A 27005-nucleotide genomic window follows, 5' to 3' on the forward strand; every position below is an offset into this window, starting at 1 on the left:
CCCCGCCCCGCTCCCGGCCCCGCCGGGTCCAGCGGCGGGGGCCGCCCGCACCACGCGGCCCGGCGCATTGTGGGGCTCGTCACTGGCAGCGGCCCGCCGGGGGCTGTAGTTCTGGGCGGGAGCCGAGCGGAAGCCATCGGGGCCCTTCCTCAGTCGCCGCTGTGTTGCCTGCGGGGCTGCGGCGGGGAGGAACGGCGCTGGAGGGAGCTCAGCGTGGGCCGGGTAAGCGAGCGCTCGGCGCCGGGCCGGCGCTGCTCGGCCGCCTCACGGGCGAGCGGCGCGCTCCGTGCCTCACACCGCTGCAGGGATTAACCCTCCCGCCTCTCGCCCCTGGGGCTGTTCCCCGTCGGGCCGCGGCACCACCCGGGCTGGAAGGTACAGCGGGCCGCGCCGGGCGTGCGGCGGCTTTCCTGCGGCTGGTTGGGGTCGGAGCGCGGGGCCCGAGCGTGAGGCGGTATCCGGGGCTGGCCCCGCGGTCCCGGGCGGAGAAGGAATTCCGGCGCCTGTCCGGGTTGGCAGCTGACAGGACTCTTTTGGCAGTGGGGATGCTTTAATGTAACGTAGCGCTGTGTTGAGCTCCGTCTATTCAGTGTAAGCGGGGCGGCGGTGCCCGCAGGCGGTGCCGGGGTGACCTTCAGCGGCCCGGGGTGCCCATCACCGAGCGGGCTCCCTGGAGGGTCATGTCACCGTGAACACGAGGCAGCCCTCGGTGGCGTCTTAGTTGTTGTCTTGCTTGTGTATTGAAGGCAAGGAAATTTTGGCTGCCAGCAACTTCTTAATCACATTGTTACATTTTCATCAGCTGATTAAACTGGAGTACCAATATCTGTCAGTAAGTGTCATTTAGTCTGTCGTCCACGCTAGTGGAGAAATGTATGTAGAGTGGCGTGCTCATATTTTTATCTTTAATGCAGTCTTCGTCTGTTGCATAGGTGCCTATTTCTTGGTTATGTTCACAGTTACTGTTGACTGAATATGACAGTTTGATGCAGATATTTGATATACTAATAAATAACTTAAGGCAACATTAGAAAGCAACAGTTGATTGTAGGTTTGTTTTTGGATATTCGTGTTCTTTCAAAAGATGTAGCTCTTAGTAAAAATAGGCAGAACATCTTTTTAATTACACTTCTGACACTTAAGTGAAATTGAAAAAAAAATTGTTTTCCAGTGCCTGAAATTTTTCCACTCTAGTGGCAGTGTGATTATTAGAGCTGTATCTGTTTATTGAATTTCTGTTATGAGTATCTGAAAGTGTAGTTTGTATAGCATTGGAAAACCACAGACTTTCCTGATGGTGGTTTGCCTCTAATAGCGGGCTTCTGGAATTAATATTGTGTAGTAGAAGTGCTGTCTTTCAGGAATGGTAATTGTGATTTGTTGATTAGTTTTCCAAGAAGACACAAATAGAGCATTTTCACAGATACGGCTACAAAAAAGAAGACATCCTTTTTCTGGTTTGATTGCTAGTGATATTCTGGTGACTGAGTCACATAGATCAGTTTGGTTAAGTCTAATACAGAATTATGACTTAAAATGCTGAGCATTGGCTGGGGTGTAGGTCAAGGAACTGAAACTACTTTTTTGGGTGGTCAGCCATGCATCAACTGAAAGTGTTAGTGATTTCAGTTAAGTGTTATTCAAGCTCTCTTCAAGTATACTTTATACAAAACAAGCTTGAGTTTTAAAAGAAGCTGATTATAACCTTTATAATGAAATAGTTGCAGAAAACTTAGCAGAATGAGGCATTAGCAGAATGCCTCAAGAGCATTTATTGTATTTTATACTCTAACAAACAAATAAGCAATTCATGATAATTCTTGATTCCTTTGAGATCATAATATAACTACATATATACATAATTTCTTCTGAAAAAAGAAAATTTGCGAGGAAAGATGCATATGTAATGTTTTGATTGTGCATTTACATAAAAAATTTAGGAATTAATAAAGCATAGCATGTGTCTTTAGTGTAGGCAACACTCATAGTTTCGGACTAAGGGAGACTTCAATTAGGCATTTGCTGTTTTTACATTGTACTAAGGGTAATATAGACAACCTCAAAATGAGTAGGACTTAAGTAAATCTTAACTGTCAAGCTGTGGTATTCAACAGTGTGCACGTGTACATGTACATAGAGCACATATACATGTATTTAACAGGTAGTGTTGCCACTTCCGAGAGCATAAGCTGTTACAAATGACAGACAAGGAGAACTGTAGATAAAATAGGATGAGGGAGTGTTGTGGCCGGCTTCATGATCCCCATGTGATTCATTGTCGCAATACGACACGAAAAGACGACACGGACACTGCTGCTCTCCAGGTGAACAAAAAGAGGGACCTTTATTTTCTGACTCTAACATTTATAGTTTTCCAAAAGTGACAGTGGATTGGAGGGTGACAGTGCCACCTCTCCAATGACACTGGACAGACCAAGAGTCCATCAGTTCTCTCCTCCTCTATGAAAGAATGCAAAACATAAGTTGTTTACAGAACTGTGTGTGAGAAAGTTTGTTACAAGAATGCAAACATCAGAAGGCTTAGCAAAGTCTTAGAAAATCAGGGTGACAATTCATCATTCTCCAAGAGGTGTTCTCCAGCTTCCCCTCTGAAGCCTTTCCCTCATCCCAAAACAAAAACAATCCAGAAGATGGGGGCAGGGTTATTTTGTTTGTTTTCCTAATTTCTTCTTATACCATTTTTTATAGCTTTTTTTTCTTCTTATACCATTTTTTTGAAAGTCTGTTGCAGGGTTGTTAATGTTATTGCAGTTGGTTTTAGGATTACACTGGCATACTCTTAAATAGTTTTTTCCTTACATGAGAGTAACACAAGCGCTAAATAGATTTCTGTAGGGGTAGTATTGGCTGAAAATAACAGGTGTTAGGCACACAGCAAATGTTAATTGTGATAGGCAATGTTTGTGTTCACATAGATTTGGTTTTCAGTTGATAATCCTTTGTCCTTCATCTCCCACTGGATGGTGTTGAAAAATTTGGCCTCTGCGTCTGAGCACTGGTCCCAGGAATGTTTTGGCAGCAATTCAGTGTGGCCATGTTTGCTATAAGAATAGAACTGTTTCATTAACCTTGAGATGCAGAATATGTTGATTGCTATTAGCTGGCTTGACAGCATTCCAATTTTAGCAATGGAAAAAGTACTGTGTTAATGACTTGATACAATTTTTTTAATTGCATACTTACATGGCACTAAAATCTGGCATCTGAGAATAGTACGCTCATTTATTTGGCTTGCTTTTGGAAAATGGATGTTGTCTTCTCTCTTAATCAAGTTAGAATCTTCTTTGTTGTTAGAATCTTCTTTGTTAAGATTTTGTTTGTGTTACTTGTGGCCTAATGTCATGCATCCTGGAATTGTACAGAGAAGCAGACCTAATTTAGTCTTTCCAAGTACTTGTGAGGAGTCAGCTGCTCTCAACAAATGAAAAATAGCAGGAATAACAGCTTATTTATGTTGAAGTTTGGATATTGTCAGTATAGATGCCAATATTTTGTATATGTTTTTAACTTTGTGCACAAAGGAATAACACATATTCCTGTGGTTTCCAGTTGTAAAGCAACTCCCTCACCTTTCTCATAATTCAGATTTGAATTAGAGTTTCTCTAGTGGTAGAATGTCTTCAGAATTATATTCTGTCTTGAGGTGCCCCAACCCTTTCTGCATCCATCTGAAATTGCTCCAAGTGGTACTTACAAAGACAAGAACAATTTTCAGTGATTTATAACTTTATTATCTTTTTCTAAGACTGTAGTCAGTATTGCTTTTTCAAGTTAATCTTCACTAGAGTCTTCTGACTCACTGAAGGAAAATTCAGTGAATAATAAAGTGGAAATTTAGTGGAAATTAACTCAGTGGAAAATAAAATCTCTTTAGAGCAACTTGGATTCTCTAGGGCCAATTCACAAGGTGCAGGAATAGTTTTGACTTCTACAAGAACTGTGCTGTATGTACCCCAGGTTTTTGCTCACTGTTTGGAGCCAAATGATAGCTGAAATGTGAGGCACACATTGGGGAGTAAAATTTAATCTAGAGAGTACAGAAACACGAAGATTGAGATGGGTATGTATGTAAAATGTTGTCTGATATTTTCGTCTCTCATGAACCTTCCTTGAAGAAAGCCTTCTGAGAGCACCACCCCTGCATATGGGTTATTCTCCAGTATTTGAATTTCCCTTGTTTTTCCCATGTTCAATTAACCTATTAGTAAAAGACATGAATATCAATGGGAAATTGGCCTATGAGGGAGTAGGAGAACAAAACTGGTAAGATGTAGATCAGTGTAGAATGAATATAGTAAATTGAGAGTAGAAATAATCTTTATAAATAAAGATTTAAATCAATACATGAGAAAGTTTTCTAGCTTCTCTTTTGGACATGTCTTTCTGTGCAATTTAACAATTTTAATTTCTAGTCCATCTTTTTATAGCATGGTCATATATTTTAAAGCCACATTATAAATTTTATTGGGTTTATTTAAATGTATTTAATCAGAGTTTTGACTTGCAGGAGGAATCTGCAGATAGGAAATAGTTTTATAGCTGCACTGTAGAAAGGTCATGGAGTCACTTTCAGAGTGGAAGTGCCCAGTGCTTGAATTTCTACAGAAGTTGCCCCATGGTACAGGGAACTAAAGCTATGAGAAGCACTGGAAATGCAAGCATTAACTTTGATGTTGTTTGCTTTTGTAGTAAACTTCTCAAAGATTTTACAAATGAGTTTGCTCTTTCAATTCAATAGCTTGGTGTTGGCCTGGTGCTCTAGAAAACATTTAGCCAAATCACCTTCCCCCCCTCCCTTTGGCTGAACTGAGATTGACCTGCTACAAATAAGTCTTCTGCTTTGCACTTAGAAGAGAGATTAAAACCAATCTTGAGAAGTAGCAGCATTCATTTTTACATTTTTAAAGCTCAAAGGAAAAAGACTGAGTTAGAGTTGTGAAGAAACTGTCCTATGCTGCTGAATTTGTCTAGCTGTATAGTGACTCTTCTTATTACAAAATAAAGTCATTTGCATGTGTGGATCTACAGCAGTCACCTTAAATGTCTTTTATTATTCTGTATTAAGTTGTTTTAGAGAAGGGGATGTGTATAGTTCATGCTTTTCAGCAATCCATTTAAAAAACAGCCTCTAGAAAATTTTTTAAAAGTGCTAGAAACATCTATACATTCAGATAGAAAATGTTTCTGAAATCTCAAGTTTTTCTTTTTTATTAAGTGTTTAACATGAATAATAATTACAACTGATAAGCAGGCTACATTCATAAAGAAATGAATGACAAAACAAGAGGATACTGCACGCAAGTATGAGCTGACCTTAATGGAAGAAAGTTCTTTTTTGATCTCCTGCCAAAGTCTACGACCAGATGAACTGGCAGGCTCCAGGCTTCCTTTAAAAAGCTCCTGCACTGTCCATTTTAATCTTGTCAAATAAGAGGTTGCTACAGACAGCAAAACAAACCTCTGATTGTTGTGCTTGATGATTGGAGATCTTGGGGAAACTGTTAAGAGCAAATTTTAAATTAATGAAGGCTTTAAAGAGAATTTTATGTTAACTGAATGCCAGAGGAGGGAAAAGGAGACTTGTTTTCTCTTTAATTTTATATCTTTCTGTCATCTAGAACTACTGTTTCATATGGAAGATGATTAATCAGTCTTGGCAAAGGAAAAGTTTATTTTTACTTCATTGAACTCTTCTGATAGCTTATCTGAATCAGTCACAGTAGTTTCATTGTCTGGTTTACCTGAGTCCCTGCTGAAGAGAAAACACAAATTTTATCACAATCCAAAAAGTAAATTTCTGATAGGTCCAGTTTTTAATTAACAGACTCCTAAAGGAAAAGAGACTCAAGCAAACGGTTGTGTAAAACTTAAATTTTTTAACAATAGAAATGTTAAGGGTGATGTTTTTAAAATTCTGCCTTTAAAATCCATCACTTTAAATAAATGTAGTGACCTGAAGAAAATCTCTGTTTAGTTTGAGCTGCTGTCTGTTAGCATAAAAAGGAAATGCCTCATTTCAGTGAATGACCTGAATACACTAAATATTATATGAAAGAAGATGAATAGTACAGACAAAGAGATATTTGACCAAGTCCATGTTTAAGGTGTGATGTCTGCAGGGAGAAAACATATTTTAATGCTACCTTTTACATCTACTGTGTAAACTGGAAATAAAATGCTTGTTTCCCTTTTTTTTTTTTTAATAATTAATTATACTACAGAGGGGCAATTCAGACTGAAAGAGACAAAGTCACACCAATTTACCTGTCTCCCCCTTTAAAGAGTGAAATCTGTTAAACCTTGGCATTCTCTTTGTTTTATATTTAGGTGATGGGTGAGCTGAGAAGCTGGTGAAGCTTACATGAAATACTTCTGCTGATCAGTAGCCCAGATGAAATAGGCATGTCCTAAGATGGCAGTAGATCTGGAGTATGAACCTGCCTACAGAAGTGAGTTGATGCCAGATTTGTGAGTCTGTGTGGCTTGATGGCTCTCACTTACTCTGTCTCTAAACCAAAGCCATCTTTTTACCAAAGCAATAAAGGAATGGTGCACAGCTTGATTACAGAATGCTCTTTCCAAGGAAGTGAACTGTGAAGGAAGGACTCATGAGTTTTGATCCCAGGGGCTTGGACAGCATCCCTGGTAAGTAGAAGAATTACTATTACAAATCTTGAATGTGCCTAACATGTCATAAAGCACCAACCTTGAAGGCAACCTTACGTTTCACATTCTTTGTACTGCTTATGTGATATTGCAGAGGACAAAACCAGTGACATTAGACTCACTTGTAAAGTCACTGTGCACTGTAAAATACTGTTTGTAAAATTCCTTCTGTCAATAGTAAACATTGGTGCTTTTTCCATTGAAAGACACTGCCGATGGTATTCATCCTGAATGGAAATCTTGCAAAGATAATCATTGCATAACATTGATATTTTACCAATTTAGTATTAATGTGGGGTTTTTTTTTGCAATTGTGAAGAGATTAAGGGACCCGCACAACATAGGAAGAGCTAAACTTTGATTGCAGGGGGTTTAGTATAATGTTTCTCAGAGTGTGATTCCATAAGGATGATAATGAAATTTTATGCTTGTTCCCTGATTTCAAAGCAGTATTCAGTTGATTTTACTTACTTTTAAGATTGTTTACATCTATGTCCATTATCAAACCAATGCATAAGACAGAGGAACAAGAAAAATGTGAATTGCCTTCAGAAAAGGGAAGTGTAACAATTATGAAAAATCAATGAGACTTTAGCTGGTAAAATGTAGGTTTGTGTTTTAGCTCAATGAAGAGGCAATGATAGAAATTCAAACTCATTGCATACATTATATTCAGGAAGTTGGAGGGACACAGTATATCACCTTTTCAGGAAGTTTTGGGATCGGCTGGGGGTGAGGAACTTACAAGTATTGCAGTATAAATCAAGCAGTGATTCAGTAAGGATTCTGGTATTTTGTCTGGTACAGAATAATTATTTCCAAATCTACCAAAGACTTATGAAGTATTTTATAGTACATAAAATGTATGTACTGTAGCAACACTATTAAATTTTACATATATTTAACAATGCACTATTGCTGGCATTTACTCTCTTTCAGATGGGTGCTCCAATGAGGACCTTCCTGAGGTGGAGTTGGTGGGCATGCTGGAAGAACAGTTGCCAGATTACAAGTTACGGGTGGACTCTCTGTACCTGTATGAGAATCCAGACTGGATTCAGCCCATGGCTTGCCGTGGCCGGCTGCCGGAGGTGGCTTCTCCAGCTCGTGAGGAGGACTCCTTCCGTTACATGAGTGAGTCAGTAGTTATTTCCCCAAATATTGAAGATAAAAGTCTACGTACACAGTTAGTATTAATATTAGGAAATGGTCAAATCTGGAGAACTTTGGGCAGGTGGAAGAAAAGGCTGATTTCAGGGAACATGCTTGTGGTTCATACTGCAGTTCTAACAGCTGACTTAGGATGTTTAATGACTGCCTGATCATCAGATTACACACTGAAGTAAGAATGGGAACATGTGATAGTGAAAAAGAGGCAGGAACCTAGAACTGCTAGAAGAGATGTATACCTCATACAAGGGGTATGAGTGTGAAGCAGTTCTGTTTTCAGGAATGTTGACAGTGCTGTTGTTGATTTGGTGGTGTTCCCCTGATGTTTTGTGTCAGTAGTGTTTGTGAAGAGCTGTCAGTGGTTTCTTCTGGAGATAGAAAAGGAATGAATGGCAGATAGGTGGGTAATAGATCAATGTTGATCACTGCCTTCCAGTTCTGAAAATACTAAGTAACTTACTCCTAAACCTATCAAATGATAAAGAGGAAAATGGACAGCTTCAGTCACATGAAGAAACCTGCAATATGTTAAAAAGCAAATGAATAGAAAGTTGCCAAAATAATTGAACACTTAATTGCCTGTAGTTTCTAAGTGTTTTCTTGTGAAGAGAATGCATTGTAATCTCTTCAGAGAAATGGAAGTCCTGTTTCCTCCATATATTGGAACTATTGGAACAAACCACAGAGAAGAGTGAACTCATTATTTATATACAATCTGTAATGATTACCTCTTCCTTGGACATGCCACCTCTAAACGGGGCTTTTTTGTCATTGTTCTTTGTAGTTTAAACTTCCCAAGGGTGCATAGCAAAGGAATAACAAAGATTAAAATATCACCTCCCAAGACTGCAGTACTCAACAATTCAGAGTGACCTTGTTACGAGTTGAACTTGAAGGCTTTGAACTCTTAACTGTGGAAAATAATTGGAAAGCCTCTTAATGTTTATTGCTCAGACTGTTTCTGATACTAGTATTGCAAGCATAAATGATTTTATAGTTGAGTGAATGCTTTTGTAGTTCACTGGAAGCAGTTGTGTGCTTGGTGGGGTGTGTACTTGTCTCTGAGTGTTGATTATGAAGAGGTGGGATCAGAGTCTATCTGCGCCTGACATGAAACGCAGCTCTGCCAGAGCTTTCGGCTCAGCGCCTCACCTGCGTGACGAAACGCAGGGCTCCAGAGGACCTTCAGTCAGGGTGAGCTTGCATTTTCAGCCCGCAGGGAGAGGGAGGGGTTTTATCAACAAAGGTTTCATGAAGCCAGTTGTGTATTATTTGGCTGTCAAGGCATTGCAGAAAGGGCAGTCTTCCTGTTTCTCCCAGAGGGAAGTTCTGTTCGAATAGAGAAGGTGTCCTGTGAAAACAGTGAACTGCTTGTAGGAGTTTTTAAGCGTTTTTTTTAAGCTATAATTGTTTTCTTGTAACAAATACTGAAATTGAATTAAAAGATAGCTGTTAAGAATTACATATAAAACTAATTCTTGTATCATTTAAGAACACTTTTGTAACTGCTGTATCATGTAAACTCAAGATAAATATGGTTTATGTTTTGCCTAGAAATTGTCCAGACATTGGTTACACTTGAAATCATAGTAGCTTTTTTGAGACTAGTAACCTACAGGGACATAGTGGGAGAGTCCCAGACAGACAAATACAGACATAAATCAAATTCTAGTTATAATTACTGTTGAATAACTTGTTAGGTGAAATTTTAACCTTTCTTTGTTGCCTGGAATTGGGAATAAATGTGACATGAAGCATGACATGGGATTTTAGCTGTGTATCTTCCTCCCCCTGTATATGTATGGAAACATTTTTATAACTTTTTCCAAGAGAGAATGCCAAATATATGGTCTGAGTGAATTTGTAGTTGAGAAAAAAGCCCTAAAACAACACAGTAGTTACTGCACTTGAGCTCCTCCTCTTTTTATGGCTGCTGCTGCCTATAAGAAGGTCAGTCAGTTGGGTTTACACTGGCAATGTTTTCAGTGAGGTGGAAGAATATTTTCTGCTTCAACTGTGCTAGCATAAGAAATCCTGAATTACGAAAGATCTCTCTTTGGAACTACTTTGTATGTGTGAATAAAGGGTCATGGCACAACATGACAAAAATTTTAACCAAAATGAAGAGTTGCTTGCAACTTTCACTTGGCAAGGTGAGTATTGCACATGCATATGTTCTCAAGAGAGAATTCTAATAAACTGTGTATAGTTTTGATCCTGTACTGAGAGAAAACACAGAAATTTATATAGAGCTAAGTTTTAAAGCTGTTGGTTCTGTGATTTTAGGTATCGGAGTAAAGATATTTGCTCTTGATTTTAGGAACTTACCTTCCTGAGTAACCTTGGGATTAATATAGAATTAGTGTAAATTTTTATTAGAGGGACTGGATAGAAACTTAAAACTTGAAATCACCTGCTAAGAACAGTTACCACGGGAGAACTGACTATAATATTCTGCCTGTAATGGCTGTAACTTAGTTATGTATGTGCAATTAATTTTCCAAATTCTAATAAGCTAGATGAGTTTGGAGTCCTCCTTTCAGCAGCCAGTATCAGCAACCAAGTAGTACAGTAAAATTGTCGTCCAGATGCAGTTTATGCTACTGATAGATACGTACTTTACATTTAGTATAGAGTTTCTATTTTTTCCCCGCTTAGAAGTACAATTAGTAAGGGACAGTGCTATAAGTTCAAAGCTCCCGCATGTGTTGGGTTTTTATGCTTACTGATCTACTTGATGAAAAGCATTTGGTTTGTTACTTTGATATATTTTTCTTTTAAGCTTTTAGAGAAACGGTAAAACTTCTCCTTCTGTGTTGTTCTTCCTGTTCTCCTCTCTTTCAAAATTACAAAAAGTTCCTGTTGTTACTAAAATGCAACTTGGTTTTGATCTTTGTGTAGCTGTAGTGTTATGCTTTAAAAGGTTAATTGTGGGCATTATGTATGTAAAGGGTATAGACAGCTTATATATCATATGTAAATAAAGTTAGTGTGCACTTTAGCTTGGCACTTTACTATCTCATAACTGAGTCTGCAGTCCTCAACAAAACAAAGAAAAGAACTGATAATCAATACCACTGTGTATTCAGAGTAAGAATGAGATTTAAACAAGGTGAAAGAGTGAAGGAGATATTGAGATCAAATCTATAGTAATCTCATTTTCCAGTTCAGTGGTGATGGAATTAATTTTGAAACAGGTTAAGTTAAACATTCAGTTGAAGCTGGTACTTCTTGTAATTCCTAAATTTATATTGCTGCCTTCTTCACTTTAATGATCTTGACTTCATAAAGCAAAAATAGCTAATTGCTGTTAAGCTTTACACAAACATTCATCACCTGATAGATGTATAATTCTGCTTCTGAAGAAAATTACATGTAAATGGTTTCCTAAAAGGCCTTAGAAAGTGTTAATGGTGAAAAAAACTGTTTGCACATGCATTTATTTTTTGATTGTGGTAGATGCATGGCAGAAAATTACCTATTTCCTTACATTTTAATTCTTTCTCTTCTTTGTTCTCTTTTCCCCCTCCATGTCTTTCATTATCTGTCACTCTAGCTCTTATTGAACTTCCTTCCTCCTCCTTGGATGGATCTCACAAATTTGCACAAGGTAATTAAGATGCCTTTGTTACTACCATCTTTTTATCAGGACATGAACTAGAGCAGACCAGTGCTTTGCAGTTCTAGCACCGTGTTTTGTTCAGAGGTGTCACAAATTCTTCATGCTTTGCTTATTCCTCACTCAGTCCTTTTTTTCCAATCCTACTGTTTCTCAATTTAATAGTTTTACAAACTCTTCAAACCTTGGAGTCACTTGATTACTAAGATAGCATTTACTGCTGCATCTAAAACCCAGACATACATAATCTCATTTCTTCTTAATTGTTTCTAAGATGGTCAAGCCCTTAATAAATGCATTTTCATGACTTGTCTCAGGGGTCTCCATACTTCCTGCATACAGCTGTCACACAGCCTAGTGGGAATTTTGCTTCAGGGTTAAAAGTATGTGTTTTAACTGTATTTGGATATTCTCCAATAAACTCCTTCTCTCCCCAGCTGGCTGGAGGATTCAGTTGCTTAGCTGTATTCAGAAAGTTGCTCTTAGGAGTTTTTCTAAATTTGAAAGATGTGTGAGCACCTCAAGTCTTAGTTAACATTGCTGAAAGGTGCAAATGTTCAAGATCTCATTTATCAGTCTCCCAAATGAGTATTGTTTCACATTTCTGAAGTTGAAGATGCATTTTCATAGCCTCTGCTAACTTCGTCAACCAAGTACTTTATTTGTATATGAGCAACATCCTCTGAGTTCAGCTCTCCCACTTCCCACAATCTTCTTGTCTTTCCTTCAATAAAATAAGCATTTTTGTCTCTCTTCAGTTCTTGGCACAGATAATGTGGAGCAGAAGGACTACAGTGAAGCTGACATGGTCAAACGTCTGCTAGCTGAGGTATGCTTGTCTCTGTCACGCTGTGTTAATGCAGTTGAGGGAATGTGTTTGAGGGAGGCTTTTATTCAGCTGCTGACCATTTGATTCAATTATCTTCAAGAGCTGCTTATCAAACACATGGGTAGTGAGAAGCTGCCCATTTGCTTGCACCACCTCAGAAACAAAATGTAACAAAACTATGGGAAGCAGCTTTCTTCTGATTTCCTGGTGCTCCTGTGCTTCTACCCTTTCACCGTTGTTTAAGCTGAGCAGTCTGTTCTGGAAAAAGTGTCACTGGGAAGGCCACAGGCCTAAGTGTGATTTTTTTTTTTTTTTTTTTAATGTGACACAGCTCACATAATCTTTGTACTCAGCACAAAACCCAAAACTGTCCCCAGGTTTGGTGCTTTCCCCTCCTGTTACTGCAAATGGCTGGGGAAAAGAATATGCTGTATCAAAAAGCACAGTTGTGGATGAGTTCTGGATTCAAGTGGTGAAGCATTAATAATTTTCTAACAGTGTTGATCCATTTGAGAGTGAAGGGGGATCTCAGAGTGCTAATGCATTGAGCAATATCTAGGAGAATCTAAAGCTACTCTGAATTTAAACCTTACATGATCAAAAGGAAACATTTTTTTCTCATTTTGTGAGCAGAAAGATCGAGACCTGGAACTGGCAGCGCGAATTGGACAAGCCCTCCTTAAGCGAAACCACCTGTTGATGGAGCAGAATGAAGCACTGGAAGAACAGTTAGGACAAACTCTAGACAGAGTAAGTGCTTGCTTTTCTTTCCTCTTTTCCTTTATTTAGGGTTTTTTTTCCCATTTTTTTCTCTCTTTTTTTTTTTTCCATTTATGGTGATGGTAAGAGGATTAAAAGAAATATATCATTTTGGGGTGATTGATGCTCTTGGACTACAGAAGTGTGCTTAGATGTCATTCTCCTAATCATTGTTTAATCACTTTTTGCAGTCCAGGAATTGAATATGAAGACAACATATTGTAATTACTGAGAAATTTTGAGAATTTTAGATATCATTAGGGTATATCAGACCATAAATCTGATTTCCCACTGTTAAACTAAAATTGGGCTAATATAAGTCAAAATAAGAGATTGGTATCTGACATGAGCTGCTACATAACTTCACAGGTGAGGAAACAGAGTGAGCTTGTTAATGGGGTGCTTACACTAGGAGTAAATGAATAAATAAAGTGTAATGAAAAGTGAATTTTGATCAAGATCATCACTCCATCTCTTCCTGTAAGCACAAATTCTTGATCTAACCTTTTCTTGTTGTTTTCTTCTTAAAAAAATAGTTAAATAATTGACAAATAACCCTGTGGTCAACAGATGTAGTGTAAGCTACAGTGAAATGGATTCAGCTGCTTGTATTAAACAGTATCCTGATAACAAGGATGTACTCATAATCAGCTGTAGGACTGCATGAACTTAGGTATTCATATTAAAAATGTAGATAAGCAAAATAGATTGTATCTAAATGAGATCTATCTCTTCTTTTGTTTTAATTGTCGTACAGCTCATCTAGTGTGCAGACTGGAAGGTACCACTCTGTACATGTAAATAGTTGTCTCTCAGGTCCTTTTCTTCAGGAACTCAACAATTCTGAGTAATGGTCATAATCAAAACGATAGCTAGCATGTTAAAATGAAGTAATGTATCAAGGCAGCTGGAAAATGATTTTGCAGTAAACTATTTTAAAAGTAGGTTCTGTTGTTAATTTTTGTGGTGTCTTGAATTTTTGGTCTCCCTTGCAGTGGTAAAATTATGATTTTGCGAACTTCCTGTAAATAAATGGAGGTGTGAGCTTTTCAGGAGCAGTGATGTTCTAGAGGCTGCATAAATAATACAGTATGATATTGTGTATGTAAAGTGTACTTCACATGGTGGTGATCTTCACCTGTCTAGGTTAACCAGCTGCAGCATGAGTTGTCGAAGAAGGATGACCTGCTGCGTATCGTTTCCATCGCTTCTGAGGAGAGTGAGACGGACTCCAGCTGTTCCACACCACTGCGTTTCAACGAGTCTTTCACTGTCTGCCACGACCCATTGCAGCTGGATGTCCTGCAGGATAAACTGCGAGAGCTGGAGGAGGAGAACCTGGCTCTGCGATCCAAGGTACATCCGACTGATGGCACGTGCTGAGTGTGAAACAAATAATCAGGGTGTTCAAAATCCAGCAGCAGAGTTTCTCTTGAAGCACGTGGCTGGTTTGTGTCACTGTATGCAAATCATTCCTGAGCACTTTCACTCCACGCCCACATCCTTCTGTTTCCTTCATTCCTCATTATCTCCAGAGTTCTTTGGCAGTCTGTTCTCAGTGCAGTTGTGGTACATGAAAAAGCATGGGAAGATATGTAAGCACCCAGCAAAAGTACTTGGACACATCAGGCCCTCAAGCTCATGCAGTTTGTTTTGACATAAATCTGACTGCAATGAACAGGAGTATTTGGGGAATTGCATTCTGTTGCCATTGTTTTTGTCAGAAGGTATTTAAGGGTTAAATAAGCTTCCACTTAAATTATTTTAAAGACACGCTTAGTTGTGACTATGTGATTAGTTTCTCTGTTTTAACTGGTCTCTCATGTAAAGAGAGAAAACTTGAGTGGCACTAGATGTGCCATTAAAAGGATAGAGACTAAATGGCCAGACAAAAAAATGGCTATAAAATGGGACCAACAGCAAAGGTTCCAAGCATTGGAGTCAAGGGATGCAGTGCCTTTCCTTCAGTAGTGAAGAGTGGAACTTTTAAAACAGGACATTGTTTAAAACTGCATTATTTTTGTTGCCTTTAAGAAAAGGGGGTGTTGTTTGTAAAAAAAAAAGTGAGGATTGTTTATTTTGTGTGTGTGTGTGTGTGGTGTTTTGATTTTTTTTTTTTATGTGAGCTTTTCCTAATATAAGCTTGTTATACCAGCACTACACTAGATTCCTTTAATGTCAATAAAATACACTTCTGCCCTTGTTTTGTCTCCAAAATACTCAGCTTGAGATGCAAATTCTTCCTAAAAGAAGAAGACCAACCAGATACATTAGTAATGCTGTAGGATAAGAAGGAGAAGATCAGATTGCCTTTATTTTGCTCCTAAGTATATGATTGCACAAGTTTACAAACAGCCAGGTCTCAATCATTCTGTGGTATAACATAACCTTCAGTGAACTGAAATAGCCTCAATTACAATGAGCCTCTATTTGCTTTTATATTTCTTTTCATGTGGTATATTTGCCTGCGCTTGTGTCAATGTGCTGTTTGCTGGGATAATCTTTAAAACCATTTGCTGAGTTTTACAGTGTGACTCCCTTACTGGCAAACAGTCCTGAGTATAGAAGACTTGTCTGTGCTAAATTTAGTTTTACCATCCTCACAATCAAAATAGAAGTGGGAAGCACTTCTAGAGTGCTTCATATTGTTTAGATATGTTGTGATACTCAGTCTCTGGCCCAGAAAATTTAGTCTAAATAGACAAGTTGAGAATATGGAGAAAAGCTGTTCTAGTAAGAACTTTTCAGTGCCATAAGAGAGTTAGCCAACATCAGTCAGTTTTCAAGGTTTTTTTATTACTTAAGTTTTTCAAAGTAAATTAAATTGCTTATTTCTGATTTCTGTCTTGGTTCACTTTCCCTACCAAATTACATATTTTTTATTAGAGACAAGAGATCAGACTTTGTTAATGTCTGTCTGTCTTTCACATGAAACACCTGTAAAATTTGGGAAACGGGTTATTCCGGAAAACACAGTTGCATGGAATTTTTAAAGAGATGGGAGACTCTTCAGTTGCAAAAATTTTAGAAGTAAAAATTGATAACATTATAGATAAACTGAAATTGTTATTGATAAATGAATAATTTTCTCATAGGCCTGCCATCTGAAGTCAGAAACCATTACATACGAAGAGAAGGAACAGCAGCTGGTCAATGACTGTGTCAAAGAACTCCGTGAGTATCCAGGCTGTACTTTGCAATGGGAGGATGGTAGGTGAAATACCTAGTGGCCATACCTTTTTAGTTAATCCTGAATCCAAAAATGGGCTTCAGTAATTTATGCAAATCATTGAAGTCTTGCCCTTTGCCCAAGTGCAAGGTTGTTTCTGTATTTCATTAAGTTTCACTCTGGCATTCAAAGTGTGTGTGTCATGTTTCAAAGGGGAAAATGAATATAAAAGGTGATGTCCATAACTTTCTAAACTGAAGCTTACAGACACTAGAAAATCAACAAAATATTTTCCTTGTATATTCAGCACACTTGACACTGAAATGAGTCAGTGTATAGACTCTTAAAACTATGAACATACTAGTTTTAGAATATATGTTATGAACCAAAGCATTTAAATTAGCAAGTGGCTTAATTTGTCCAGAGCAGTTGTTTGTATTTGCTTTGGGGACTGCTTATTTGCAAAGAATTGCAGCTCTCTAACATAAATGCATGCTAAGTATTGCTAAGTATTCTGAAACAATACATAACATACCTTTTTAATCTGTAGTCATTTGATATGTACTACTTCCTTTGTGCATAACGTTAAATTATGTGTAAGATTATTTTTTTCTCTACAACCCCCATAAAGACGACTGAGTTGCTGCTTTATTTTTCTTGTTACAGATGGCCCTAAAATACTATGAGTTGATACTTAGTTGGTTAATTTACTCTGATCCCACTGAGAAAATAAGCATCTTTTGCAAATAGAAGTTAGTCCAAAATGCTCTCCTATTTTCCTTCAGTGAGAATGTCTGTGAGTGCACTTTGTTATTCAATTCTGTGGCATGAGTAGGTATGCTAGGTAATTTAGATTCACAGAAAAAATCTTCTCCTAAAGCTGTGTTGCCTACAGCTTTAAAATTTGCATTTGCAGGAAAAAGGTATCTGACTGAGCTTAAATGCTCTCAAGCTCATAAGCAGAGCCTTGTTCTGCAGTAAATGTGTGAGGTACAACAAGCACCAAAGTTGTAGTGTGACCTTTATGCAAGATTGATCAGACTTTCTTATGACTTTGCAATGCTTTCAGGGCAAGTGTACAAACAAGGCTAGCTGCATAAACATATTTCAGCTCTTGGAGATGCTTTTCATCTCACTTTAAGTGCTTGCTAAAAGGAAAAAAAGAATCAGGGAATTGTATTCAGTGGATCTTTGGGGAATAGATAGTGACTAGGATCAAGAGTGTATGTTACAGTTGACGAGGTTTGATAAAATGCCTTTGCTTACAATGGTAGTTAATAACAAGATTAATTCAGAACCAGAATTTTCTAGCATATTCCAAGTCTGCCTTGGTCATGAGTCGTTATGTCATTTGAAATTGTTTTATTGAGGTCATGTCACATACTGATCATGTGTATTTCAGATTCTGCATGCTTAGTTCTTAATATGTTATACCTGCATTTGAAATTAACTCTTTTTCCTCCTTCTCCCCACTGTTAGTCTTTTCCATATGGGTGTTCTAAGGCACCTACTTATGTATTATGAATTGATTTCCTAAGAGAATTGGTGGTTTTGCAGATTGTTCTTGACTTTCACTCATCCTTTCTGGGATTTAGGTTTGGCTTGGGATTGTTTTTGTTTGTTCTGTTGTTGTTTTGTTGTTTGTTGGGGGTTTTTTTGTGGGAGAAGGTCTTGACTAAGTTCCTTTTGTGTTTTGTAGGGCAAACAAATGCTCAGATTTCCAGGATAACAGAGGAGTTGTCAGAGAAGAGTGAGGAGGTGATTCGCTACCAGGAAGAGATCTCATCCCTTTTGTCCCAGATTGTTGATCTTCAGCATAAACTCAAAGAAGTAAGGGAATGCTGATAAAGTGTCCATGTGTGCACAGGTGTCTGTGCAGCATGTGTGTGCCAGTGCTCACAGCAGGCAAAAATTGACTTGGCAAGCCACGGGGTTGCACTGCAAGAGTGGCTGTTCCAGGAAGGTCTGGCAGAGCATCGGTCTCTTGGGGAAATCAGCTGAGAAAATGATGAGCATCTTTTTGTGCTTTCAGAATGTGATTGAGAAGGAGGAGCTGAAACTTCACTTACAAGCCTCCAAAGATGCTCAGAGACAACTGACAGCAGAGGTACTTAAGACTTCTATAACATACATTTAGATAAATGTTTGGGATAGGATACAGGAGAGAGAAAACAGAGAGAGAGTGGGAACTACTGCTTTTTAATTATGTAGGATTTTAATCTTTCATTGTGTTAAGTCATATGATTGAAGGGAAAGAATAATTATTTTACTTAACCTGACACAAATATTTTTGTGGTTCACAGGAGTATAAAAGGCAAGGAGCCTGTTTCAAATAGGGAGGTCTTACTGTTCTTAGTCATGAGAAAAAGAGTGCTTTATTGTGAATATTACTGATTGTATCAACAGTACTGTGGCTCATTAGATTTTAAGGCAGTTCTCTTTTTTTTGCATCTTTTGTATCAGTAGTTAGTGTATTTGCATTTTTTCAGTGTAATTTCCTTTGAATTTCATCATACTTTTTCCTCTGTTGAATCTTTGTGCTTTGTCACTAAAACTGCTACGGGTGCTGTGCTGACTGTTGTCCATTCTAGTTGTGGGCATGTGCCCTGCAGCTGAAAGAATCTTAAAGTGTCGAAGCAGCCATTCTAGGTTACTGTAGGAGTTCATTCAATTTCACTCTCTCTTCTCTCTGAAGAGATCATGTGGTGGCCTCTCCTCTCTTCCAGCTCCATGAGTTTCAAGATCGGAATGCAGAGTGCCTGGGGATGTTGCACGAGTCCCAGGAAGAAGTGAAGTTGCTGCGCAGCAGAGCCAGCTCTGTCGCTTGTCTCTGCCACACACAGTCCCGTGGAGCATTTCCTGTGGTAACCAACACCTCTAGCGTGGCACACACCAGCTGGCACACACAGCTCTGGCAGTGAGCAGCTCTAGGAGCACAGCAGCCTTTGCAGGAACTGCAGCCAGAACTACTTTGTAGTAGGCAAAGGAGCTGATCTGTTGGTTTTTCAATTCTTCAATGTGTACACTTGTGAGAAATTTAGGAAATTAGTTAGGAAACTAACTGTTTACTTGACATATTGTGACACTGCAATTATTTTTCCTTTTTATATGCCATTTCTGTTTAATAAGGGAATTGGCATGTTCTATAGCTTATGCTCAGTTGTGCTAGTGTCCTGTTTGATGTTGGTGTGAATTTTTAACTCAACAGTATTTCTTTAAGAAACAGAACATCTACATACTCAAAATATCAGGGAATTCTTCAGGTTTTGATTGGTTGCTCTGTGTGTACAGAATCACTCATGTACACTTGTAAGTGCTCTTAAAATTTGTATCTTAACTAAAGCAACCAACATACTGAGTACATAAAGAAAAAGCAGATGTTGCTAATGAAAACTAACCCATCCGGGTTACACATGGGTGTGGTTGTGGTGGAAAACTGTCCCACATGCCCTTCCTTCAGAGGCAGAAGGGTTTGTCCAAAGCATACTCATACTGGACAAATAAATGCTGATTGGTAAAAGTAATTTTTACAGATATTTTCTGCTAAAATTGTCAGAAGGAAGACTTGAATCTAATTTGTCAACTCTTAGGGTTTCCATTTTTCCCTAGGATTCCATTGCAGCAGAAATTGAAGGGACAATGCGGAAGGAATTGAGTCAGGCTGATGAATCTGTTCTCTCCAAGCAAAAGTATGTTTTCAGATCTCCATGTGCTATTTTGATATTTATCCATAGACTTGTATTAATTAAGGTGAAACTGATTTCTGTGACTCCATAAGTGCATATATTCCCCCTATAATGTTTTCATTGTAAATAAAAAAAGGTTTGTGGTATTTGGTAGTCTTTTCAATTTTGACACCTACTATTCTTACTTGATTCTGCGAAGAAGCTGGGAATTGCTAAAAGGGTGTTACTTCATTCTTTATTTGAGCCTTTTTGATGCAAATTCTCTGATGCACAGTACTAGTTTTACCCCTTTTAATGCTTATAGAAAAATTGCTGGACAAATGACATTATAGCTGAAATATACATAACAATTTTCAAAACCCTGAAGACTGTTCTTGGATCTCATAATTCTGAGCAAGGAGTAATAAACTAAATTTGTGTTTCTGAAAGAATATACAAATTAAATAAATAAAATATATACTTTTGAATAGGCTAAAGCAGTTATCAGTAGAGGTTCAGGTCTTTCAGGTAAAGGAGTGGTAATTCTGATACTTAATAGAGTAGATCTCCTGAGTTCATGAGTGGTTTAGGCAATCATGTTTTTCTGAACATCTTTTTAGTGGGGTCTCCATAGACTTTTCAAACTTTGCTTTTCAGAAGTTTTTCTTTATTATGTCTTTTTTGCTTCTGAAAACCACGTTTGGTGGTTTGTTTGTTTGTCTTTTCCACAGGGATCAACAGAAACGAGTGTTTGACACTGTCAAGGTTGCTAATATCATCCGTGGCCGCTCCCCTTCCTTTCCTGCCCCGTTGCCAATCCCTGGATCAAATCGCTCGAGTGCTGTTATGACAGCAAAGCCCTTCCACTCTGGCGTGCAGCACTTGGAGAGCCACGCACGGATGGTCCCAGGGAGCAGCTCTGAGAAGAATTTGAAGTAGGAAGCACAGCCTGTTACCTTCTTCTGAAAAGAATTGATTCAAAACTAAACCCAGACTGGACTTCTGCTGTGTAATAGAGAAATAGTTAATTTAATGGACTTAATGCCTGTTATTATTTGATGTTTCTCACAGAGACGCTCACAGTCCTGGCCAGCCGGGAACGCCTGGAGACAATGACCTGGTCACAGCTCTGCACAGGCTCTCCCTGCGTCGTCAGAACTACCTGTGTGAGAAGCAGTTCTTCGAGGAGGAGTGGGACCGAAAAATGCATTTACTGGCTGAGCAGAAAGAAGAGGCTAGTGGCTGCAGTACACCAACAGAAAGCTCTTTTTCCCCAAGTACAAACTCAGAATTCACGGATCTCTCTGCCAGCTCTAGTAATCTCCGTGTCCTCCTACCAGAGAAGTTGCAAATTGTCAAACCCATTGAAGGTAAGGGGGTAATCTTCCTTCTCTCATTAGCAGAAAAGGATTTTATATTTGCCAGCTAAATCATCGTGTGTATAGCTAGGTGTGATGCACAGTAACAGGAAGCAGTAGTATTTGGTAGGCTGAATGCCAGTGTTAGGCTGCTTCTTGGCATTGCCGTGCAGTGGATGTGTGGATCACAGTGTGAGCACCAGCCAGCTGCACTTGGTTTTATAATGCATTCTTGTAACTTCATACAGCAGTAGGTAATGGCTCTCTGAATCTCTTCTCTTTTGTCACACCAGGATCTCAGACCCTTTTTCATTGGCAGCAGCTTGCTCGACCCAACCTCGGCACCATTCTTGACCCAAGACCAGGTGTTGTTACTAAAGGCTTTACCCCTCTCTCTGATGACACTGTGCACCACATCTCTGACCTGGAGGAAGATGATGAGGAAGAGGGTGAAGGAGGTATAACATTTCAAGCACAACAGTCCTTCCCAGAGGAAAAGAAATGTGCATTGGCAAAGCCAGTGGGAGGGATTTTCCTGCCTCCTATTACTTCAGCAGCAGTACCACTCACTGGTAAGGAAGCATGGTTAGTGTTTCTTCCTGAGTCTATTTAGCAGTGTCCTTTTCTCTATGGAAAGTATTTGACTGTGTGGTAGTGCTGTCTTTGCTGTTCTTGTTCTTTAATTCAAAAAAAAATTACTCAAGAAATTAGCAGTGATAATAACATTGTCTTAAACTGTGATTCATTCTTGTATGTCTTTATTTTTACCCTTAATGGATGTGAATTCTTCACATTGCAGCCTCAAATCCAGGGAAGTGTCTATCTTCAACAAATTCCACTTTTACCTTCACTACCTGTAGGATCCTTCACCCATCTGATGTCACTCAAGTTACTCCCAGGTATGAGGACTGCTAACATCCTGAATGCTGCTGCATGGGATTAAACAGTTACTTTCTGGCTTTTGATACATGGACCAGTTTTAAAAATACTAAGGCAGTTAGGCAACATGTAGGATGTTACTAATAAAAATAGTTGTAATTACAAAGGAAAACTTAAAATTCTTTGGAGTAAGAGTTATAACAAGTTAAGGTAACTTTAATTAAATTTTAACTCTTAAGCAGCAGTTGCCTTGTATCATACAGCTACTGTGGAAAAAAAAATATTCCATGATGATTTATTTTCTGATTCTGGTTTGTATTTTTTTTTTAATTAAGTGGACAACTATGTTAATATTCAATCTAATAGAGTACAGGTGATCACAGAAGGTAAATTCATTGGTACTTTGCAGAACAATAACTCTGAGTACTGAAGCTGTCACAGCTGATAGCGATAGTTAAGGTTTTTCTTGAGTCTTCTGTATACTAAAAGGCAAATGTAGAGCAGGTATAAAAATGTCTAATGTGTGTATATTCTCTGTTTAATTTTTATTTTCTTTCAGCTCCATGGGTGCTCCATTTTCACTGGGGAATACTGGCAGCAGTACTGGAAACCCAGTAGTGAGCACTCCAGCCATTCCTTACCGACTAAGTATTGGAGAATTTCTCACCAACAGAAGAGACTCAACTACTACATTCAGCAGCACAAGCAGCCTGGCTAAACTTTTGCAAGAACGAGGCATCTCTGCCAAGGTTTACGACAGCCCCATGTTAGAAAAGCTGCCTTTGCTGCAACCCTCCCGAACTCTTCCCATTCCTTCTACTCCACCAAATTCTCCTTCGCATTCACCTTGTCCCTCCCCGCCACTGTTTGAGCCTCGAGTGCATCACTCAGAGAATTTCCTGGCTTCTCGACCAGCAGAAACGTTTTTGCAGGAAATGTACGGCCTGAAGCCCTGCCGTAACGTCCCAGACGCAGGCCAGCTGAAGATGAACCTTGTGGACAGACTGAAGAGGCTGGGCATTGCCAAGGTGATCAAGCCCCCTGAAACACAGGACCATGGCAAGAATCAGGGGCCAGAGGCTGGCTTGCAGAGGCAGGACTCAGCTGGGTTTTTAAATGCAGGTAGCAACTTAATGGCAGGACTGAGAAGAAACCAGAGTCTTCCAGCCATGATTGGAGCACTGGGACCTCCTGTTTGCACACAGTCATCAAAAATGGATATACTAAAGGAAGACTAACTGGCCTGAAAGGTGTTTGACTTAGAGCACAGTAAATAATTTGAGGGATGAACATCCAGTACAGGCGTTGTTAGGTGTGTTACAGAAGCGTTGGAGAAGGCAAGTGCATGTTAAAATGTGGGAGAGACAAGCGCTGGGACCAAGGAACAAAGGAACATTGCTTGGGTTTGAGGAAGAAGGTTTTTGTGGGAGATAGAAAGGTAAAACCAAAGCTTTATTTCAAGACCCCCTTCAGCATCTTGTCTTAACATAGTCAGAAGTGAAGACTATTGTAGAGATTTTCAGTGTTTTAACCCTTTAACCTGTATGTGTAGCCATTTTATTTTTTCCATCATACACACATAGTAGTTACTAGTTGTTTGCAGTCGGACTACATCATTTAAATATAATATTAAAATAACAAAAGGTCTGACCAGCATTATCAGCCCAAGTTCCTCTCTGTAGCAAACAAATATGAAAACTTTGACTTTTTTTCATTTTTTTATTTTCCATTTAAGAAACTGTGCTCTTCTGAACTCCTCCTCACTTTGAGAAGCAGGGGAGAGAATCTTTAGCTCTGTGTAAGAAAGTAATACTTCAGTTTACAAACACAGGATTTATATTTTGAAAGAGTGCAATTGTGTTAATGAGGTATTAACAGAAGTTAATTTCTTTGCAGAGCTTGTGAACAAAGCACAGAGAGAAATGTGCAATGAATAAGAATTAAGAAGCAGAAAAGTGTGTATTGGGGTGAAAACGTCCAGCTAAGAAATCTTTCCAAAGTGTAGTGTGCATCTTTTTAAATTAGGATAGTTTTGTGCGCGCACACACACTCACACACAAATATCTCAGGCACGTTTCAGGATTGCAAAAGGAAATAAACCCTTGGTGCTTGATTCAGGGTTTCTTTTTAAAGACTTAAATGGAGAGCATTTACTTCAAGGAAATTGTTGGAAGTTCAGAAAATTGCCTCTTGTCTTGCCAAGTACACATTCTGTATAGTTGAGAGTTCTCCAGTAAACTTTATGCCTTTCATTCAATTATTTCTCATTTCAAGCAGGATTTTGTTTAAGATATTTCATTAACAGCAAAATTTGCCAGTCTCTGTATAGAAACAGGAAGAAAAAAGCTAGTGTTCTTTGTAGCATTTTAATGAATATTGAAATCCAGTGATCAGTGAGGGAGTGTGCTTCTGAACATAGCTGAGGCAGACTTTCCAACTCAGAAAAGAACTTCATTTTAGAAATCTGGTTTCTGAGTGTTAATTATAAAAATATTACTGCCCATCCTGCTTTTTTGATTCCTTCCTGTCCAAGGTTCTAAGCATAAGTGAACAATCTACAACAGATGTTTTGTGTAACTTAAGGAAAAGTTGTCATTGCTAGTGACCTGAATAGAAACAGCTTCTTAGTCTTCATATAAATTTTCACTGTACCTATCAACATTATAAAATTATTTGTTTCCATCCAATTAGATTAAGCATTAAAGTTTGCCTTTCCTGTCACCATGTAAGTGGGGTATAGCTGGCAGCTGTCTGGGGGTGCGGTGTGAAGCATCAGTGCAATCACACCGATTTGCATTTGCTGTTAGGCACATCCTCCATAATCAGCACCCTCATTGCTGCAGGGGTGAATGGAGTAGGGCAGGAAAAGAAAGCTTCTTAACCTTGTTTATAGGAAATTTGTTATGTGGCCTTTCTGATTTTACAGTTCTTTAGATCTTGTGATGACTCTTTGATATTTCTGTTTTGTAAAAGGAAAAGGAGTAACCACTTCAAACTTGCACAGGGATTCTTAGCAGAAGCTTGTCTGTCAGCAGCGCACAGAAATATTCCGGAACTCCTGGAGTTGCCTTTTGCTCTCTAAGCAAAATCTTACACTTACAAAAGGTGAATTTTATTTAAAAGACTATATACGGGTTAATTTTGTTTTTTAAGTGAAAAATATTTAATTTTTTCATGTAAGTATTTATGTTTGTATGTACTTAGCTGCACATGGTGTCTTGCCTAGCTACGTAAGGTAAGAGTGAAAGGAGGGAGTGCCATGTTGGTTTCCAGTGGCCTGGGACGGGTATGTCTGCTGTGTATCTCTAACTTCCAGGGAAACGAGTTAGCAAAAGGTTAGACAAAGTTTGGTACCAACAGAGAAGTGTGTAGCATGTCAAAAGTCCATCCATTTTATGTGTTTATTGTAGGAATACCTGAGTTACAGATAAATTTTTGAAGGTACAACACTGTGTTTCTAACCGGCTTCATAAGATAACTCCAGCCACTGGATCAGCAGAGTAGCAAATCAGCTAAGGCAGAATTCCTTTGGCAGACCATGGTTCAGGTAAAACTAATCTACAAGCATATAAATTAAATGCATGTGTCTGCTGGGGACACTTTCCTCCCTATTCCATAGCTCAGCAATATAAATTGGCTCAGTTCAAACAATGCTGTGGGTGTTGAGAGGTTGGTTTGTTCTGTAGCTGAGGTCTATCATCAGATACTTAACATAAGGCAAAAAGAAAATGGAAGAATCTCTATACCATGGTGTTTCTGTGTGTTTACCCAGTTGGTTGATGCTGTGGTGCAGTGTTGTTCAAATTCTGTCATGCATTTATGCCTTTGGATAGTCATGCACAGTTTGGATATACATGCCTGGCTTGCAGTAACAGGGAAAATTGATACTTCTTCCAAGTTTACCATTTTGTGCCATAACCTAGAAGAGAAACCTTTTTTTGACAACATATGTTTATGAGAACATTTTAGAAGTTACCATGATTCTAGGAATGATTTGGCTTTCGTTGTCTCCCGTAAGAGAGGTGAGAGGTGACAAACTTGCTTGGCTGACATCCTGCACCAGATTTTTGGTTTGAGTAAAGGTAGACATAGAAGGAATGGAGAATTACATTTTGGCAGGGTTCTGTTATCTTGCAGGTTTGAGTCAAACACAGATGCTAGAAAGGACTTGCCAGGCTTGTGCAAGTTACAAGAGACAGAAGGGAATTCTTGTATTTACCTTATTCCGATTGTCTTAAAGCACAAACCTAAAGTTTTCTAGTTTCACTGTTAGTTTTTAATAAACTCAGTGATACCTGCATGCTCAAAATACCTGTGATCAAAGTTAAACATCTACTGCAGTCGAATAGCAACAGAGAGGGAAGGAAAATAATTGCGTTTGGGCTTCATTTGGCTGTTACATGAGGGGATTACACACAGTGTTTGAACAGTCTGGGATTTTCATGGTATTTTTTTCCATCTGCTTTTTGCACTTACTGTTGTTTCATAGTGGAATGTAAATTTGATAATAAACATGTATAACATGCCATTTTTCAGTATATTGCTGATCTTCTGTGGTTTGTTCCAGATGTCATCTTCTCTACTACAGTGGTCTCTAAGAAACCTATAATCAGGCCTTTTTTGTGGCTAAAATTTATAGTGATTATTGTACTGTACACAAGCTTAGTGAAGTGAGTTGGTATCTGCAGAAGAGGTGGCTTTAGAAGCCAATAAATTGATATAGACAGTATTTAAGTGTTGAGCCTCACTTTAAATTAATCTGTTCATATTTTCTGGTTTTGTGCATGGGTGGTGCTTTGGGTTTTTTTCCTCCCCTCTCTTAAAGCAGCTAGTGTGTTCCTCTAGCATTACAGTGTTAGCACTGCATTAC

At 38.7% G+C, this 27005-nt stretch overlaps 1 protein-coding gene across 1 annotated transcript; it reads left to right on the top strand.

Annotated features, from left to right (window-relative positions):
• Nucleotides 1-85: 85 nt before the first annotated feature.
• TRAK2 (trafficking kinesin protein 2) lies at nucleotides 86-26673 on the top strand. The gene is made up of 16 exons (XM_038142128.1): nucleotides 86-222; nucleotides 6349-6666; nucleotides 7627-7821; nucleotides 12235-12305; nucleotides 12939-13055; nucleotides 14211-14420; nucleotides 16160-16238; nucleotides 17933-18063; nucleotides 18266-18340; nucleotides 18960-19097; nucleotides 19843-19922; nucleotides 20630-20833; nucleotides 20970-21268; nucleotides 21550-21828; nucleotides 22056-22155; nucleotides 22695-26673. Exons 2-16 carry the CDS (start codon nucleotides 6630-6632, stop codon nucleotides 23371-23373), a joined length of 2694 nt encoding a protein of 897 aa, XP_037998056.1. The 5' UTR covers nucleotides 86-222; nucleotides 6349-6629; the 3' UTR covers nucleotides 23374-26673.
• Nucleotides 26674-27005: the final 332 nt, after the last annotated feature.

The sequence above is a fragment of the Motacilla alba genome, chromosome 7 (assembly GCF_015832195.1).
Source record: "Motacilla alba alba isolate MOTALB_02 chromosome 7, Motacilla_alba_V1.0_pri, whole genome shotgun sequence".
NCBI lineage: Eukaryota > Metazoa > Chordata > Aves > Passeriformes > Motacillidae > Motacilla > Motacilla alba.

What these genes read in the sequence shown, in the direction of transcription:
- TRAK2 (XM_038142128.1), top strand. Translation starts at nt 6,630, where the DNA reads ATGAGTTTTGATCCCAGGGGCTTGGACAGCATCCCTG. An exon ending in TAGGACAAACTCTAGACAGA is followed by an intron (nt 13,056 to 14,210) that starts GTAAGTGCTTGC and finishes TCACCTGTCTAG; the next exon opens with GTTAACCAGCTGCAGCATGA. An exon ending in GTCACTCAAGTTACTCCCAG is followed by an intron (nt 22,156 to 22,694) that starts GTATGAGGACTG and finishes ATTTTCTTTCAG; the next exon opens with CTCCATGGGTGCTCCATTTT.